General features: G+C 43.3%; 1 protein-coding gene and 1 non-coding gene across 2 annotated transcripts; both read left to right on the plus strand.

The window, feature by feature from the left end:
- The first annotated feature begins 4 nt into the window (after positions 1-4).
- On the plus strand, positions 5-77 carry trnat-ugu. Its single transcript has one exon. It is a non-coding gene; the product is annotated as a tRNA-Thr (tRNA).
- A 1024-nt stretch (positions 78-1101) lies between these two features.
- Positions 1102-15385, plus strand: tmem214 (transmembrane protein 214). The gene is given in 17 exon segments (XM_034580796.1): positions 1102-1116; positions 1251-1440; positions 1585-1670; positions 1672-1755; positions 2254-2359; positions 12221-12302; positions 12484-12514; positions 13300-13370; positions 13721-13939; positions 14175-14223; positions 14424-14531; positions 14627-14695; positions 14697-14739; positions 14831-14900; positions 14984-15029; positions 15031-15153; positions 15240-15385. Coding segments are annotated over 17 exon segments (1515 nt in total). The 3' UTR covers positions 15363-15385.
- The last annotated feature ends 2534 nt before the right edge of the window (positions 15386-17919 follow it).

The raw sequence follows: 17919 nt of genomic DNA on the forward strand, positions 1-17919 counted from the left end.
AACGGGCTCCATAGCTCAGTGGTTAGAGCACTGGTCTTGTAAACCAGGGGTCGCGAGTTCGATCCTCGCTGGGGCCTCGTGTGGTAAACTTCATTTTCCTCTGACGTCAGTTTGTTTTGGATGTTTGCACTGCGATAATAACTTTATTTATTCAGCACCTTCCACAACCAAAGTGACAAAGCGCTTTACGACGCTTCACAAACCTGTACAACAGTCTCTTGCTCCCCTACCAGTTAGACCAGTCCACCAGCCCAGTTGCTCATTTCCATCTTTTGACGGCCAATCCGTAAACTCTATGTCCATCTTTCGTCGCGCCGCCCAATCATGTCGCACCGTTTCCATCTTTCGGACAACCAATCAGTGGGTCCATTCTCCTTCTTTTGCATTTTGAATAATCATAATGTTACTGTAGCATCCCACTTATAGTAGAGTATAACATCATTAGCAGCACTATATTATGCCTGTATGCAGTGGTGGGAAGTAACGAAGTACAAATACTTTGTTACTGTACTTAAGTCGTTTTTTAACACATCTGTACTTTACTTGAGTATTTACTTTCCTGACGACTTTTTACTTTTACTCGGTACATTTGAACACAAATTCCTGTACTTTCTACTTCTTATATTCTCCAAACGGGCTCGTTACTTGAGCAGTGGAGGTTGGCGCAACGCGCGCCTTTACACACGGCGCACCTCTCTCGCTCACTCGCGTGCCCCCTGCCTCGGGAGATGCGCAAACCCAGCGGCGTGTTTGCCGTCGGGGGGGAGGGGGGGAGCAGCGCGAGGTCTTAAGCCGAGGTTGGTCGACCGGTCGACCGGGGGCAAGCAGGCTGTACCGGTAATGATCCCTCAGCAGGTTCACCTTCAGAAACTTTTTAAAGAGTTTTACTTCCTCTAGTATTTAGATGAATGAGTTACTCTGCTGTTACTTTGCTTAAACCGTATTTGGTGAAGCACATAAATCTGAACTCTTCCTCTTCATCGCTATCAGTTTGTTCACCTCCCCGATCATCATCCTCATCTATCCTCCTCTTTTGCCCCTTTATTTCACTTTTTCAGTCGCCCCTGAAGTCTCCCATTTCATCTGTCGTTGTCCACATCCATGACGACTTTTTTGGTACTGCCTGGCTTCCCAAACTCGTACTAGCAAAGGACACTTAATCTGGACCTGTGTGGACGAGGGCGCAGCAGCTTGGCTCATTGACACAGATTCATCTTCACATAACGAACGTGTTGTTTCTGAGGCTACAGACAAGACTTGTCTGCTCTTCTCTGCTGTTCTCTCTTCAGCTGGATGTCGGGGACCTGAAGCAGCAGCTGGCTCACAGTCAGACTCTGTTCCCAGACAATCCGTCAGTCTGGGGCAAAGACCTGGCCGGGTACCTCAACCTCAATGTGACTGTGCCGGAGACAGAGCCCAGTCACAGCAGCTGCACTCACGGTCGGTTGTTTTTTTTGATCAAGATCCAAATATGCAAAGTAATACAGTGCAATTTTTTATATGACCTTTTAGTTGCTACGCTCATTTATTAACAACCTGACATTGAGAGGTTTTTGCAGTGATGTCATATCCTCCTTTTTTCAGACTACCCATACTGCCTTACAGGGCAGGAGCGGAGGGGTGTGATTAAAGGCCTCATCAGACGCTGCAGCGACGCTCTGCCAGGTTTCCCTCGACCACTGTGTTTACACCATGCTCAGGGAGCTGGACAGGCAGTCCGGTAAATACAGGAGGTTACATGAAGAGGTGGAAGTGGTTTGGACGTTATCCCTCTTCGTTTGCTCTGTGTATCTTCAGTGTTATTCCCAGAGTAGATTCAGTGCTTTTAGTGAAAAGATGAGGAGATGTAGTTTGTGATGCATATCCTAATTGATATAAATCATTTGGTTAGAACATCACAGGTTATATGGCAGAACTGTTCTAGTAAACTTGATCAGTTAAGGATAATGAACCTAATAAAATGGTTTTAAGAATGTCTGGGGTATTTTTGCTTTAATGAATCAGCCAATAGTTGACAGCCAATAGGAAATGAGTTGAATACGAATAAATGTGTGTTGACTGCTTCACTGCACTGGTGTGTGTGTGTGTGTGTGTGTGTGTGTGTGTGTGTGTGTGTGTGTGTGTGTGTGTGTGTGTGTGTGTGTGTGTGTGTGATTTCAGTTCCATTGTCCAATGTACTGCAGGATTTGTCTTCTGGAATAACTGTGGAGTAATATGTTGTAATACTCCCCCCCCTTCTTCCTTCCTCTGCAGTATTTGGAGTTACTGCGGTCGGTTCAGAATCGCCCGGTGAAGTGTTTGACTATCATGTGGGCTCTGGGACAAGCAGGATTTTATGACCTCAGCCAGGGACTACAAGGTAACTAACAGTCATACACTGCCCCCGTTACAAAATTACACACATTCTCACAACTACAAAAACCATCCTTTAGTTGAGTAAGCGCAGTGTTTCATTGTTCTCACAACTTTACTGCTGCTCCGGGTCTGTCCTTTCTCCCACTTCCCCAACTATCTGTGAGCACAGCAAGTCTGGGTTAGGGGTTGATGGAGCAAGTCCAGTTTTGTAGTGAATGATTGTGCAGCGAATTTCAACACAATTTAAAATACTTTACATAGAAAAATGTGTATTTATCCTCTGTGATGGAAATTCATCTTGAGATTTGAAATAATGAAATTCTCAGACTGGAGTTGCCTTTGAGTCTTTATAATAGTAAGCTCTGCAGAGGTTACACAACAAGCACGGGTGCTCAAAATGGAACTGGCCGCAAGTTCACAAAAGCCAGAACTTATACAAAGAGGCGTTTCATAAAACATAATATGAAAAAAGACATGAAAGACATGAGATCATCTGTGTCTGTCCGTCCGCTGTAGCAGTTGGAAGAAAAACATCACCAAATAAGGGCATGCACCCTGTTGATCAAGGTCATAGCAGTGAGACACCACCAAGTAAGGGTTCCATCCTGTCAGGTAGACAGTATCACAGCAGTTAGACACCTGGTCAGGGGGATTTCCAATACCTTAGACACTGGTCAGTTGAATTTTCCACTACACTTCCCCCTTTGATCATCAATAAAAATATGATCACTAACGAAAAATAATCAAGAAACATCATAATCAACATCATAATCATAGAAGAATATCGACGAGTCTTCAACCCTGGCACTTTGCGCACAGACAGGGTCACATCCACCATGGAGAGGTTCTAGAACATACGATGCATGGTGGGGAGGTGCAATAGGTAGCCGCTGCTGTTTTTGTGGAAAGAAAAAAAAGTTCTTTTCCTGTGATTGAGCAAGCATTTGAAATGAAAAATGGAAGGAAATCAGGTCAAACAACATCATCATCTCATTAACCATTATCAAAAGTTAATATACTGTATAGATTGGCAAAAGTAACTCATATTAAAATGTAATAAAACGTTAAATGTCAACATACAGTATATTTAAGGTTGAAAATATGCAGTAAAAACTTTTTAAATTCTTGCTAGGAAGTAAAAATGTATTAAGGATGTACAAACTTCATAAAGTAACTCACATCAACCTTAAAAATTCACAGAGCTTCAAATTAAAGCATCATAAAATATGAAGTTGAAAGGATAATTACAGTAGCTGTTTTTGTCTTGTGAAATCATTAAGAAACACATAAGCAAGCTGGGGGGAGAAAATAACATAAAAAAACCTAAAATTGAGTATCGTCATCAGAACCATCTGTGCTGTCAGTGTCCAGGTAGGGAGGGATGGGGAATAAGTTACAGATCAAGGGGACCTGAATCACTTCTCTTGTGTCTAGTCAAATTTGCATGTGCTGGATGGTTCTGAGAGGACACCGTAGGAAAAGACAGTTCGTTAGATCATCAGAGACTTTCACAGGAGTGCATCTAGACAGAATAATGTGCAAAACAATAATAGAGGAGATCATGAGTAACACGTATAGCGAGCCTCTCAGGCCACACAACCCTGGATGTCGAAATGGATGCCATGGCCTGTCCATGGTCTCAGTTGTCAGGCAGATTTCTTCTGTGTTGTGGCAGAACGCTCGTGTGGTTAATCATACAACACTCTTGGTGCTTCTCAACCTGTGGAAGTATCAGTGTGTGTGCTTTGAGTTGAAGGCGTCAGCTGGTCAGATGGAGCTGGTACTCATTTGCAGTGGCTGGCGTGGATCCAGGTGGCTCTTTCAGCAACTTTCACTGCTGTGTGGGTTGTGAGCAGTACCTGGTAGGGCCCTTGCCACCTGTTTCCTGATGTCTGAAAGAGAAGAAGTCAGAGCAATAGGACACCATATCATGATCACACAAGTCTGTGGATGGAAGCGGAGAAGACGGAGGATCCACACCAATGTGGGGAGGAGTTGCAAAAAGAATCTCATAAAGTGAAAGATTAGATCTGGTTCGTTTTCTCATCCTCATGTACATCAGCACCAGAGGCAGGACTGTTGTCCATGCGAGACCTGTGTCTTCACAGCATTTTGCAAGTTTAGTTTTGAGTGTGCCGTTCTCTCGTTCCACAGCTCCACCACTGGCTGGATGATATGCACAGTGTGTTCGCACATCCATAGTTAGATGAGAACCGAGTTGTTTGACAGCTTCGTTTACGAAGTGTCTGCCATTGTCACTGGAAATTCTGCTAGGAATTCCCCATTGTGGAATAATGTCTCTTAACAATGCAAAATGGCAGACAGAAGATCTGTGATGAGACCGTGGTGTGCTATCTTTTTACCAGAAGATGTGAGGAAGTTTCTGTGTTGCCAAAGGGCGCCAAAATCATGAGTTACACCGAACGCATATCTGGAGTCAGTGTAGACTGTGAGTGTTTTACCAGTAGCCAATTTGCATGCTTCCGTGAGTGCGATGAGCTCTGCTGCCTGTGCTGAGAGGTGATGAGGAAGAGAACTCGAGAGGAGCACTTCGTTATCTGAACAAACAGAAAAACCAACACAGTTAGTACCAGAGACAGGGTCACGTGAGGCGGACCCATCGACATACAGAATCAAGTCAGAGTTAGAAAGAGGTTTGTCAGAGAGGTCAGGTCGTGGGGAACACTGGACTTGAAGTTCAGCCACACAGTTGTGTTCTTCCCCGTCATCCGGAAGCGGAAGAAGCGTGGCTGGGTTCAAAGTTGAACAGCGTTTCACTGTGATGTTGGGCATGTCAAGAAGAACAGTGTGATACCTCAACCAGCGAGCAGCAGAAAGATGTGAGGTCTTCTGTTCTGTAAGAATGAGAGACACAGCATGAGGAACAAGGAGTGTCAAGTCAGAGTAACCTACTATGTCTCGTGAGGCAAGGACGGCTTTTTTCACAGGCGGCCACTGCACGCAAACAACGTGGAAGGCCAGCTGCCACCGGATCAAGTTCGGCGGAGAAGTAGGCGACAGGGCGATATTTGTCACCATGAGACTGAAGGAAGACGGAAGTCATGCAGCGGTCTCTCTCATCCACAGCCTGAACAAAAGGTTTGTCAGGGTTAGGGAGAGCAAGAGTGGGAGTTTGCTGCAGCGTCTTCTTCAGTGTGACAAATGCCTCGTCTGCCTCGTGAGTCCAAACGACACGTTCGTGAGGAGTGAGTGATTTGCCATGGTACAGAGCACCTAAAGGGGCTTCAAGAAGAGCAAAGTCAGGAATGAACGTTCTACAGAAAGAGCATGTGACGATGAATGACATGAGTTGTTTCTTCGTCAAGGGTTTAGGCATGTTAACAATAGCTTCTACTCTCTTATCAGACAGGGATTTGCCATCTTTGGTGACGACATGACCCAGAAATGTGACAGTTTGTTGAACAAACTAGTTTGCTGAGGCTGACATTATGGCCCTCACGAGCCAGATGTCTCAGCAAAGCGATCGTATCTGTTTCACATTGCTCCTGTGTGGGACTGGCAACTAGTAGATCATCAACATACTGCAAGAGAACTGAACCCAGAATGAGGATGAGGGATTCAAGACTGTTCCTGAGAGCCTGATTGTATAATGATGGAGATTCACAGTAGCCTTGACATAGGCGTGTGAACGTGTAGGCCTTGTTTTCAAAATGAAAAGCTAACCAGTACTGGCTGTCCCTGTGGACAGGAACACAAAAAAAAAAAAGCATTGGATAAGTCTACAACCGAAAACCACACTGCATTAGACGGAATTTGGGAAAGCAGCGTGTATGGGTCGGGAACAATATGCGATCAAGCAATTACAGCATCATTCACAGCCTTCAGATCCTGCACAAACCGCCACTCAGTAGGTTGACCTTTGTCTCTGATCTTCTTAACTGGGAACAGTGGAGTGCGGACCGCTGAATCAGGGCAGGGGACAATTACACCAGCCTGCAAAAAGGATTCAAAAACAGGACATATCCCCTCCACTGCATTCTGTCTGAGTGGATATTGTTGTTTACATGGCCTATAATCAGATTTTGGAGTGATTTTGACTGGATCACAGTTTCTGATGAGGCCCACATCCTATTTGTCCTTTGCCCACAGTGTTTAAGGCAGATCTGAAAGTAAAGGAGAAACATCAGAGGGGCTGGACAACATTGCATAAGAATGAAGGTGATTTTCAGTCACAACAAATGAGCGTGTGGCTGGAGAACAGAAGGTTGGAGACATTTTTAGATCAAATGCACTCAGACTGGGTGAATACATTACGTCAGGCGTGGTTGTGGGTTGCCAATCAATGGCAGCCTGGCATGATCTGACAAATGGGCCTAAGTCTTGCCACTGGTCATCATGGGACTTGGAGAGCGAGATGTGAGGGCTGGAATTCGAGACGCGAAACAGTGCCATCTGATTGTCAGTGAGTGAGACGGAAGCTGCACTTCTGGAACCAGACCAAAAAATATTGGACACTTTTCAGAGAATCATCAGGAAAAGGCAAAAACAGAGATTCATAAACGTGATCTGCTGTGTCTGTCACATGTGAAGTGCAATGCAGTGAATCAGTGTGCATAAAATCAGAAAAAAGGGGTGACGAGAGAGTGTGACGTGGAGAGAAGATCAGTGGAGGCATTTTTAGGAAGTTGCCACTGATATACAAACAGCTGCTCATGTGTGGTCTGTGACATTGTGAAGAAGAATTGTGCGTAACCGTCACTCCATCAGGGGAGGATACTAAATTGAAGCCTAACACAATCATCAAATCTCTTTCTAATAGATTAATTGGGCAACAAGGAGACAACAGAAAATCATGTTCAAACCTTATGGGATGTTTGTCAAACTGAGCGGCGCATTTTAGAGGTTTTGTGAAATTTTCTTTTACCTTGGCACCGCTGGCACCTTGAGAGAATATAAAGCGACCACTCATCTCAGGAGATGTGGGCAAATCTGACATCCTAACCACAGAATAACCTGCACCAGAGTCGACCATGAAATTAAGTTTGTGACCGGTAACACACAGTTCGAGTTGAGGCATTTTCTTAAAAGCATCACTATTGTACTTAACATAAGAACCACAAAGTTGTGTTTGCTCTGGTGTGTGTGTGTGTGCGGTTAGTTTAGCAAGCGATTTCTTCATTGCTGGAGCTTTTGTGTGTATGTGCGGTTAGAATTGCAAGCGATTTCTTCATTGCTTTGGCATGTATGTATCTGTGTTTCACTTCCCTTTCTCTGATCCTCGGCGGGTGTATTGGTCGTCTCCCCCCCGTCTGCCTCTCCTCACTTTCTGTAGTTCAGTCGGCAGTGAAAGTTCTTGTCTCCCCGTCCTCTCGCCGTTGGGGGCAGTTCTTTGCCCAGTGTCCTTTTTGTCTGCAGATTAAACACTCATCTCTGGCAAGTGGGGGTCGTCGAGAGAAACCTCTCCCACGGCCACGTCCGCGACCGCGCCCCTCTCTTCCTGGTTCAGTGAAGTTGGCTCTGCTATCAGTGTTATCTTGTCTGTGTGGCCTTGACAGGGCAGACACAGCCTGCATCATGGTTAGCTGTGCTTTCTGGAGTTGTTGATCCTTTTTCTGCTGACTTTGTCTTTGGTTTCTTTGTGTTGACGTTCAGCATTTTCAGCATGACGTCTGACCTCTGTCAAGCGAGCATCCTCAAGCCCGATGCAGGTGTGGCCTACGTCTGCCCGTAGTGGGGGGAGCAGACCATTCAAGAAGGCCTGTTTCAGATGTGTTTCATAAGCCCCTGGCTCGTTGCCAAGGGTGTCAGGTATGGGGATGCCTCTGTGTTGATTAAACAGGACGGTCAGACGTGTGAGGAAATCTCCTACGGTTTCGCCTGGTTGTTGTTTGCACCCCGTTATTTTGGACATGTCAATTTTATTGGGGAAGGCGGTCCTCAGGGCGTTGAGGAGTGTGTTGAGAGCGTTGACGTATGCTGCATTAACCGCATCATCCCAGTCTGGTGAAGTCAGACGGAGGTCTCCCCCACAGTGCGGACATATCTTTGCAAAGTCAGTGGGGCCTAAAGATGAGGAAGAGGTGGCGTCATCATTCAGTCCTCCCGCTGCCCCGTCTCCATAGACTGGGAGAGTGGTGGGTGGAGTCTGAGATGGGCCTGATCGTTGATTGGTGGAGTCTGGTCTCTGCACATCATCATGGAGGAGGGTTTTGTCGTAGGTGAGGAGGAAGGCAGGCGTTGAGGAGAGGACTGCCACACCCTGTAATGGAGAATACAGAGATCTATATGATTTCTTTTCAACTTTCTCAGTTTCCTTCTTATCAACCTTAGCCATCTGTTTAAATGTTTGTTTTCTGTCCCTACACTCTGCCTCTTTTTCCCACATTTCAAGACACTTTCTTATTATCTTCTGTCTTTCCACATTGCGACCTTGATTTATTTTTTTATTTTTTTATTTTTTTATTTTTTTATTTATTTATTTATTTTTTCTTCCTCTTTCTCGAGGAGTTTCTCTCTTAAAAGTTTAATTTTTTTCGACAATAAATGACCCGTTATGAGGAAAAGCAAAGTCTCTGGACCATATTGGAAGAAAAATGTCACACTTTCCCGTCCTCACTCTTGCAACCATAAAGCCCACCATTTGGACTTTCTGTATGAAATCGTACTCATCCACAATTTCTATATCCTTATCAATTAAGTGTATGAAATCGTACTCATCCACAATTTCCCTTGAACACTCAATTTAAGACGTGGACGTCTCCACGAATCCTTGTTTCTTTCTCTGGCAAAACAGGAAAAATGCCTTCACGAATCCTTGTTTCTTTCTCTGGCAAAACAGGAAAAATGCCTTCACGAATCCTTGTTTCTTTCTCCGGCAAAACAGGAAAAATGCCATCAACAAGGATGATTGCCACAAGGACGAGTCAGATTAACATCATTAATCCACAATAATCCAGAGAGAATGACTAATACACCCGTTCCAAATAAAACCCTTTAAATGTATTATTTCTTATGTTTGATTTTGTATTTGAGAAATCATCTAAACAGTCATGAAAATCAGAATTTCAAATCTCACCAGATATAAGATGACCAAAGAGAGGTCTTTGGATCCCTGTGAAGAAGGTCCGGAACCCAAGTTATTTCGGCCCTCTCTTGTCTTAACTGTTGGAGGTAGAGGCAGAAGATTTTCTCTCCTGGGTGATCAGCCACCGAAGACTTCTCGGGTCAAGACGATCTTTCAAGGGATCCTGTTCGTGACGCCAAGTTTGTGATGGAAATTCATCTTGAGATTTGAAATAATGAAATTCTCAGACTGGAGTTGCCTTTGAGTCTTTATAATAGTAAGCTCTGCAGAGGTTACACAACAAGCACGGGTGCTCAAAATGGAACTGGCCGCAAGTTCACAAAAGCCAGAACTTATACAAAGAGGCGTTTCATAAAACATAATATGAAAAAAGACATGAAAGACATGAGATCATCTGTGTCTGTCCGTCCGCTGTAGCAGTTGGAAGAAAAACATCACCAAATAAGGGCATGCACCCTGTTGATCAAGGTCATAGCAGTGAGACACCACCAAGTAAGGGTTCCATCCTGTCAGGTAGACAGTATCACAGCAGTTAGACACCTGGTCAGGGGGATTTCCAATACCTTAGACACTGGTCAGTTGAATTTTCCACTACACCTCTCACGTTTATTATCTCAGTTCAATAGCTATATATGGTTAAACTGTAAAATATCAAGCCTCAATTCCATTTCTTTGACACATATCAGTCGATATACACTACCGTTCAAAAGTTTGGGGTCACCCAAACAATTTCGTGTTTTCCATGAAAACTCACACTTTTATTTATCAAATGAGTTGCAAAATGAATAGAAAATATAGTCAAGACATTGACAAGGTTAGAAATAATGATTTTTATTTGAAATATTAATTTTGTTCTTCAAACTTTGCTTTCGTCAAAGAATGCTCCATTTGCAGCAATTCCAGCATTGCAGACCTTTGGCATTCTAGCTGTTAATTTGTTGAGGTAATCTGTAGAAATTTCACCCCACGCTTCCTGAAGCACCTCCCACAAGTTGGATTGGCTTGATGGGCACTTCTTGCGTACCATACGGTCAAGCTGCTCCCACAACAGCTCAATGGGGTTGAGATCTGGTGACTGCGCTGGCCACTCCATTACAGACAGCATACCAGCTGCCTGCTTCTTCCCTAAATAGTTCTTGCATAATTTGGAGGTGTGCTTTGGGTCATTGTCCTGTTGTAGGAGGAAATTGGCTCCAATCAAGCGCTGTCCACAGGGTATGGCATGGCGTTGCAAAATGGAGTGATAGCCTTCCTTATTTAAAATCCTTTTTACCTTGTACAAATCTCCCACTTTACCAGCACCAAAGCAGCCCCAGACCATCACATTACCTCCACCATGCTTGACAGATGGCGTCAGGCACTCTTCCAGCATCTTGTCACCTGTTCTGCGTCTCACAAATGTTCTTCTGTGTGATCCAAACACCTCAAACTTTGATTCGTCTGTCCATAACACTTTTTTCCAATCTTCCTCTGTCCAATGTCTGTGTTCTTTTGCCCATATCAATCTTTTCTTTTTATTGGCCAGTCTCAGATATGGCTTTTTCTTTGCCACTCTGCCTAGAAGGCCAGCATCCCGGAGTCGCCTCTTCACTGTAGACGTTGACACTGGCGTTTTGCGGGTACCATTTAAAGAAGCTGCCAGTTGAGGACCTGTGAGGCATCTATTTCTCAAACTAGAGACTCTAATATACTTGTCTTCTTGCTGAGTTGTGCACCGGGGCCTCCCACTTCTCTTTCTACTCTGGTTAGAGCCCGTTTGTGCTGTTCTCTGAAGGGAGTAGTACACACCGTTGTAGGACATTTTCAGTTTCTTCGCAATTTCTCGCATGGAATAGCCTTCATTTCTAAGAACAAGAATAGACTGGCGAGTTTCACATGAAAGTTCTCTTTTTCTGGCCATTTTGAGAGTATAATCAAACCCACAAATGTGATGCTCCAGATACTCAACTAGCTCAAAGGAAGGCCAGTTTTATAGCTTCTCTCACCAGTAAAACAGTTTTCAGATGTGCTAACATCATTGCACAAGGGTTTTCAAGGGTTTTCTAATCATCCATTAGTCTTCTAAGGCGATTAGCAAACACAATGTACCATTAGAACACTGGAGTGATAGTTGCTGGAAATGGGCCTCTATGCACCTATGTAGATATTTCATTAAAAACCAGACGTTTCCACCTAGAATAGTCATTTACCACATTAACAATGTATAGAGTGTATTTCTGATTAATTTAATGTTATCTTCATTGAAAAAAACAGTGCTTTTCTTTGAAAAAGAAGGAAATTTCTAAGTGACCCCAAACTTTTGAACGGTAGTGTATATATTGTTATATATTATAATATCAGAATTGGCCCTTGGAAAGTCCCTTTTGGTCTGTGTCTTATAAAACACCAGGACGGGCTGTTCATCATCAGGAATTTAAAAAGTAATGAAGTGTTTCCTGTTTGAGTCTCAGACTGACTGGACTGAGAAGATATACAAACTTGACCTTAAATGTTTTCCTGTGTAATTTGGGAGGAAAAAAGAATCGCATTTAAATTCTCAACACAAAATTGCACATTTAGTACATTTAACATGAGACTCAGAGTATTTCCAGGTTTAAAAGTGACTTGCTGGGCGGCTGTCATGCTGCTCGAGTTCTCATCACTCCGTTTTTTAGTGTCACCGTGTTTCTTTAAATACACCATGTGTTCCTGGTTGCTGTTGCTCTGGCCTGTTCTTTTTTGAAATGGCGAGCTGAAAAGACCCAGTGTTGAGTCGTTTAATACCAGAACTAACTGCTCCACCAGCACAAGGTGAATCAAGTGTTGCTCTGTGTGTTTCAGTGTGGCTGGGCATCATGCTTCCTGTGCTCGGAGTGAAATCCTTGTCTGCGTATGCCATTGCCTATCTGGATCTACTTCTCCTGTAAGTCTGACGGCGTAATATGAGAACTGTGTGTTTCAGTTTTTATTTAGATCACGTAAAATACAACAAAAACCTTCTTTTATTTGTTTGGACACGTTTTTTTCTGGATGTAATATGATTTCAATGAAACTGAAATCATGATCTTGAATCTCAAATCCTTTTGTTGTCCTTCTTCTTCCAGACTTCATGCAAACCTGACAATGGGATTTGGCATCTGTTAGGATTTTAATAATATAATTAGACACTATAGCCCCGAAAAGGATCGATTTTACACGCACCATGTTTGTACCTTAACAGAAAGAATTTATGTTTTGTTATGTGTTAGGACTGTAATCCGTGGCATACAATACACTGTACTTAAACTTGTTCTCATACATAAACCTTTATATATATTACAGTATTCCTTTAGCTTTATTCAACATCACACATACATGAATGCACTGTGCTCATTAAGACACTGTGACCTATGCCTTAGAAAGAAATCAAGAAGCTGCCCCAGCTTCTGAAGGCCAGATAGGAAAGGCGTTGTCTTGTCTGATAAATACGCATGCTTACACACACAGAACATACAGACGATAAAACAGAAACACAATGTTTCACACTCCAATGAACAAAAACACTGTGTCTGCAAAACTACTGAAGACTCACAAAGCTTCAGCCGGATAAAGGCTTTTTCTTAATACACAAAACTTAACACTGTCAGAATGTGAAGATTTGCCCAGCTACTATCAAAGGAGTGACGAACCTGGGAGCGGCTCCTCATCATTGGTGGATTCCAGTTCCAAGATGCTGGGACCACGCCTTCAACCTACTATTATAAATATTGCACCTGTCATCCGTTCGGGGCGACTCTTGACTACCCCGAGCTACGGACTAAAAGCCGAGGCTGTGCATTGAGTGCCCATAGCTATGCTGTACCTTTTTCATTGCTTCTAAATAAATACTTTTTGAACTAAGACCGACCCTTCTCATACCTAAGGATAAAAGAACACGACACATCATGGGAACTAAAGAGTTCTTTCCTTTACTGGATTTCGCCTTCATGCCCAAGAATGCCCTGTCATCAAGGTGAATGGAATCTAATGTAAAAATCTGCTTCACAGTCGTGTCCATTTCCCTTTAAGCCCATGTGCAATTACATGACGATCAGTTTAGGAATAAGTCGATGTAGAAACTGGGTGGTTGAGAAATTTGTCTGGATCCTTTAAAACACACTAAACACACGTGAAGTGGTGGAGTTCACTGAGAAAGATCATTTATACCTTTTTTATTTAGTATCAAAACAGTTGTAAGCTCATCATCTATGCATCAAAACAAACTGTAGAACTGATCATTTCATACAATTGAGTTTGGACACATATGACTCTGGGTTTTTTGAATCTCCCAAAAACAAATAACCCCATTTTGTTTGTGTTCAGTCTGCAGAAGCAGCTGAGGCGTCTGTAGCCTCATATATAAACTCACCATTTAACTGTTGTCTTGGAGTTGGGAGGACGTATTGTTGGGACTGTGGCATTTCAAATATTGTCTTCCTGTTCCTTGCAGCTGCTCAGCAGTATGACCGAGTGTTTGTGTGTGGACGTAAACAGTCTTGAAGTATGGAGGGAGCTCTATACCAAACACTTACCCCAGTCCAGGTGAGTTATACACACTTCACCCTTCACAAAATGCTCTTATACATACACTGATTTAAACATTTCTACATTTTACAAGCGGTTAAATTGAACTTTTTCCTTTTTAAAGTGTGAATATGAGAAAGCAAACACTCAAATCAGAATTTTCCAGTTCTAAACTCCACCACTAAATATATGGGGCCACACATGAGGATGTAGTTAAGGTTTTGACGCTGATTTTCCTCTTTTCTTTCTCCAGTCTGCTGTTGAATCATTTGTTGAAGTCCTGGAAAGTCCTGCCACCAAAAGTATGACTCCCGCCATGACACAGATGGTTTTTAAGTAATCTCAGAGTTAATAGAAAAGAACACAGAGAGAAACTGCTGCATGAATCAATTCTAATACGTAATGTTCAAACTAAAAGACTTCTTGGGTCTGAAATATCTTTTAAACGGTCTTTTTAAATCGTCTTGTACTTGACGGCTGTCTTGTGTTTGACCATCTTTAGCTACGGAAGAACCTTCAAGAAACAATCCAGTCGTTCCGAGTGACCAGTGAGGAGACGAGAGACACCATGGGGACTCCGGAGCTTCACGAGTGTCAGGTGAGACGCACAGTGCAAAGCAGAATTTAACCACCGAGCACATTTGATGATTACAACTGCAACACTTAGATTATCAAACATAACAACTGTTTTGCTTTTGCCACCAGAATCTGCAGGTGCGTGGTCGCGGGTTCCCCTGGTTCCAGCTGCTCACGGTTCTGTTCATGTATCTCGCCAGGCTTCGTGGCACACGACGTCATATCTCACGGCTCCTTCACAGGTCCGTCTTTACGGCAGAACTTCCACGTCTGGATCTGGACTTTTAATTTGTTTGTTCTTGAGGTTCATGTGATGGTTGCTGTGTGTTTCAGATTCCAGCACAGCGGCCGTATCTCAGCAGGCCTGGGGCAAAATAACAGTCCATTCAAAACAGGGCTTCAGGTACAAATCCTTCTTTAAACTCTTTGTCTAATAACTGCTCATGAAAATCAACCATTTAACTTGTGTTTCAGCTTTTTCTGTAGCTGGATGGAGACAAACACCCCTTATTATTACTCTGAGAGTGTGCGGGGTCCTGGGGCCACTGATGACCCAGGCCATGGAGAAGTCAAAAGCAGCATCCATTTTCATCTCTGATCACACCACACAGTTCATCCTCTGGGACAGAGAAAAGACGCCGCTGGTCACAGAATGGGTAAGAGTGAATATAAACAAACATAAAACTGTCACTTATGTTCATATTTAAGGTGTCATCGCTGATCAACTCTCTTCTTTGCTCAGGTCTACACCAACACTCCAGACAGTATGTCCCAGGTGTTGGCGTATGTGAGGGAGCTGCACCGCCTCCTCCATCCCTACTACATCCTGCCAGCTCTGGCTTTTTTGGCCTTGATTTATAAGTAATGTTGCTCTGAGTCTGTTTCCAATGCAAATAAAGCCAAGATTATATTTGGCTTTATTTAAAGCTCTGGTAAATAACGTGGCGTGAAGCACAGCCTGTCAGAAACTTCACCTGCCTCTGTGTTTCTCTCTTCCAGCGTTGATGCGTCGTGTCTGCCGGGCCACGCCGTGACCTTCGCCAATTCAACGTGGCAGCTGCTCCAACACACGAATTCCGCCATCAGGACTTGGGCTCAGGAGCTGCTGACGAGAGCATGATCAACATAACTTACACACACAATGAAAAACACAAGAAGGCTGCCTCTCAGTGCACGGGCCTCCTCTCTGAAGCCATCATCGGACACTGTGGGGTCGGACCAAACCAGCGCTCACTCAGCAGGAACCGTCTTCTCTCTCTTGTTTCGGCTAAATTTGATCAAATCAGTTTGCTGTCGTATAGATGTTTGTTTTCTACCGATGCTTTTTGTCACTGCTGGACGCTGAGGTCGTCTCTTTCTCTCTTTGTCTCTCTCACACTCTTTTGTTTCTTTCTCTCTCTCTCTCTCTCTCTCTCTCTCCCTGAGTTTTCTACTTCATCTCCTCCTGCTCACTGTGAAGTCAGATCACTTGTCGTGTGATTGTTTGTGTCGGGCTCAATGAAGCCTTCATCAAGTCCGACGAACTGTCCTGTCACAGTGAGGAGCTCACATCCTCACTCACGCTATACTGCGTCAGTGGATTTACAATTATTTCTTGTTAATTTGAATTCTGATTTTTTATTGTTTTGTAATTATGCTAACCGTAAACTTTATTTGTAGCTGTGCGATCAAGAGACAGACACATATAAAAGGCAATAAATACAAATCTGAAGAATAAATACATGAATGAAAGCGTAATACGAGAAAATTACACTCTAATTAAATGGCATTTTATTTCTAGATTGCGTGTGAGCACACAGATGTGCCCCCTGGACCACCTGCCCTTCCTGCTCGCTCTCCCCTTGTCCGCCTCAGTACCACCGGCCTTGACATGCGGAGGAAGAGGGCAGAAGAAAAAAGATGTTATTCTTTGTTATGTGTGTAAATAATATAAAAAGTTTTAAAAGAAAGTATTGTTGCAATAGTTTTTTAGGAAATTATTTTGTTACTATATTTAATTTTATCAGTATATTCAGTGTGTTTTATCTTTTAAAGTTTGTTATTTAGTTTACTTTTCCCAAAATGTAAGCAATCTTTGTAAGCATTACAAACAGAATGTTTACCATTTGGCTCGGAGGTATTCTCCAGGAGTCACTGTCCAATCTGTATCAAATATGAAGTGACATTGAAAGATTCATAATACTAAGTAACAGTTTGGGTAAACAGGCACATGTTGCCGACGGGAATTGATCCAGTGTCATTTTAGTTGTATAACTCAAATTAATACAATAAAAACTGCATCCTATAACTTATGACCTGCACCAGGATCAGTTTCAATTCTTGAATTTTTCCATTTTTTACAAAATGTCCTCAATTTTCCCTTCCCCTCTTCTCCCCCCTTCTTTCTTCTTATTCCACCACCCATAGCAGCATAGTTTAACAGTGTGGTTATGGCACAGGTCTTGTAAACCAACAGGGGTCGCGAGTTCGATCTTCGCTGGGGCCTCGTGTAATGTGTTTCCACTGTGAGGATCACTTTATTTATCCAGCACCTTCCAAAAATCAAAGTAACAAAGCGCTTTTACGATAACAACACTTCAAAGATTCACAAACTATAACCGTGTGAAATAATATGAAGTTGTGAAAAACAAATGTCAACAGTTAAAGATTGGCCATTCGATAAAAGTTAGTCTTAAGAAGAGATTTAAAGGAAGATACTGAGTTTGACTGCCTGAGCTCTGAGCTCCAGGGTTGTGGAGCCCGGACAGCGAAGGCCTGGTCACCGGTTTAATACCGAATCATTATCATCATCATCAGGAGGTTTTAGTAAAAACAAGTTTGAACTTTATCACTGAGACATCTTGAAAATGGGGCCATGTCACTCATATCTAAAGATCTTTATCTTAACACTAATCTGTTCATTCAGTTGTATCTTGTGCGTCATCCGCATACATGGTAATGATGACACATACAGTTCGGCTCGAACTTTCTCAGCAGAGAGTCAGATTCATGTCGGTTGTTGTGCCTGCGTTAATGAGGCACAACCGGATCCATATATGTGTCATGCACCCACTGCACCTTTAATCTCTGGTTCACGAGAATCATGACACAGACAGTGAGTAACACTTTCCACGGCTTTAGAAGTTTGAACCAAACTGCTCTGCCTCCCACCTCCGAGTTCATCCCCCAAATGATGGAGAGGCGAGGGAAGTCCTCCATGACTGAAAATAGGATCCATATTGCCAAGCGGAGCGTGGCGCTACGTAGCTCGATGTGCTTCACACACATCACCCGCCTGTTTTCACCTCGGCTGGTGAAGCGGGAAACCCTCCCTCCGTTTATTCAATTGCACTCGTCTCCTGGAGCACTGGGTTGGGAGCCGTCCCAGAAGCTCGCACACAGGAGCGATAGGCTACGTGATGCAGATGGACATTGTGAATCAG

This window comes from Hippoglossus hippoglossus, chromosome 24, assembly GCF_009819705.1.
Source record: "Hippoglossus hippoglossus isolate fHipHip1 chromosome 24, fHipHip1.pri, whole genome shotgun sequence".
NCBI classification, from domain to species: domain Eukaryota; kingdom Metazoa; phylum Chordata; class Actinopteri; order Pleuronectiformes; family Pleuronectidae; genus Hippoglossus; species Hippoglossus hippoglossus.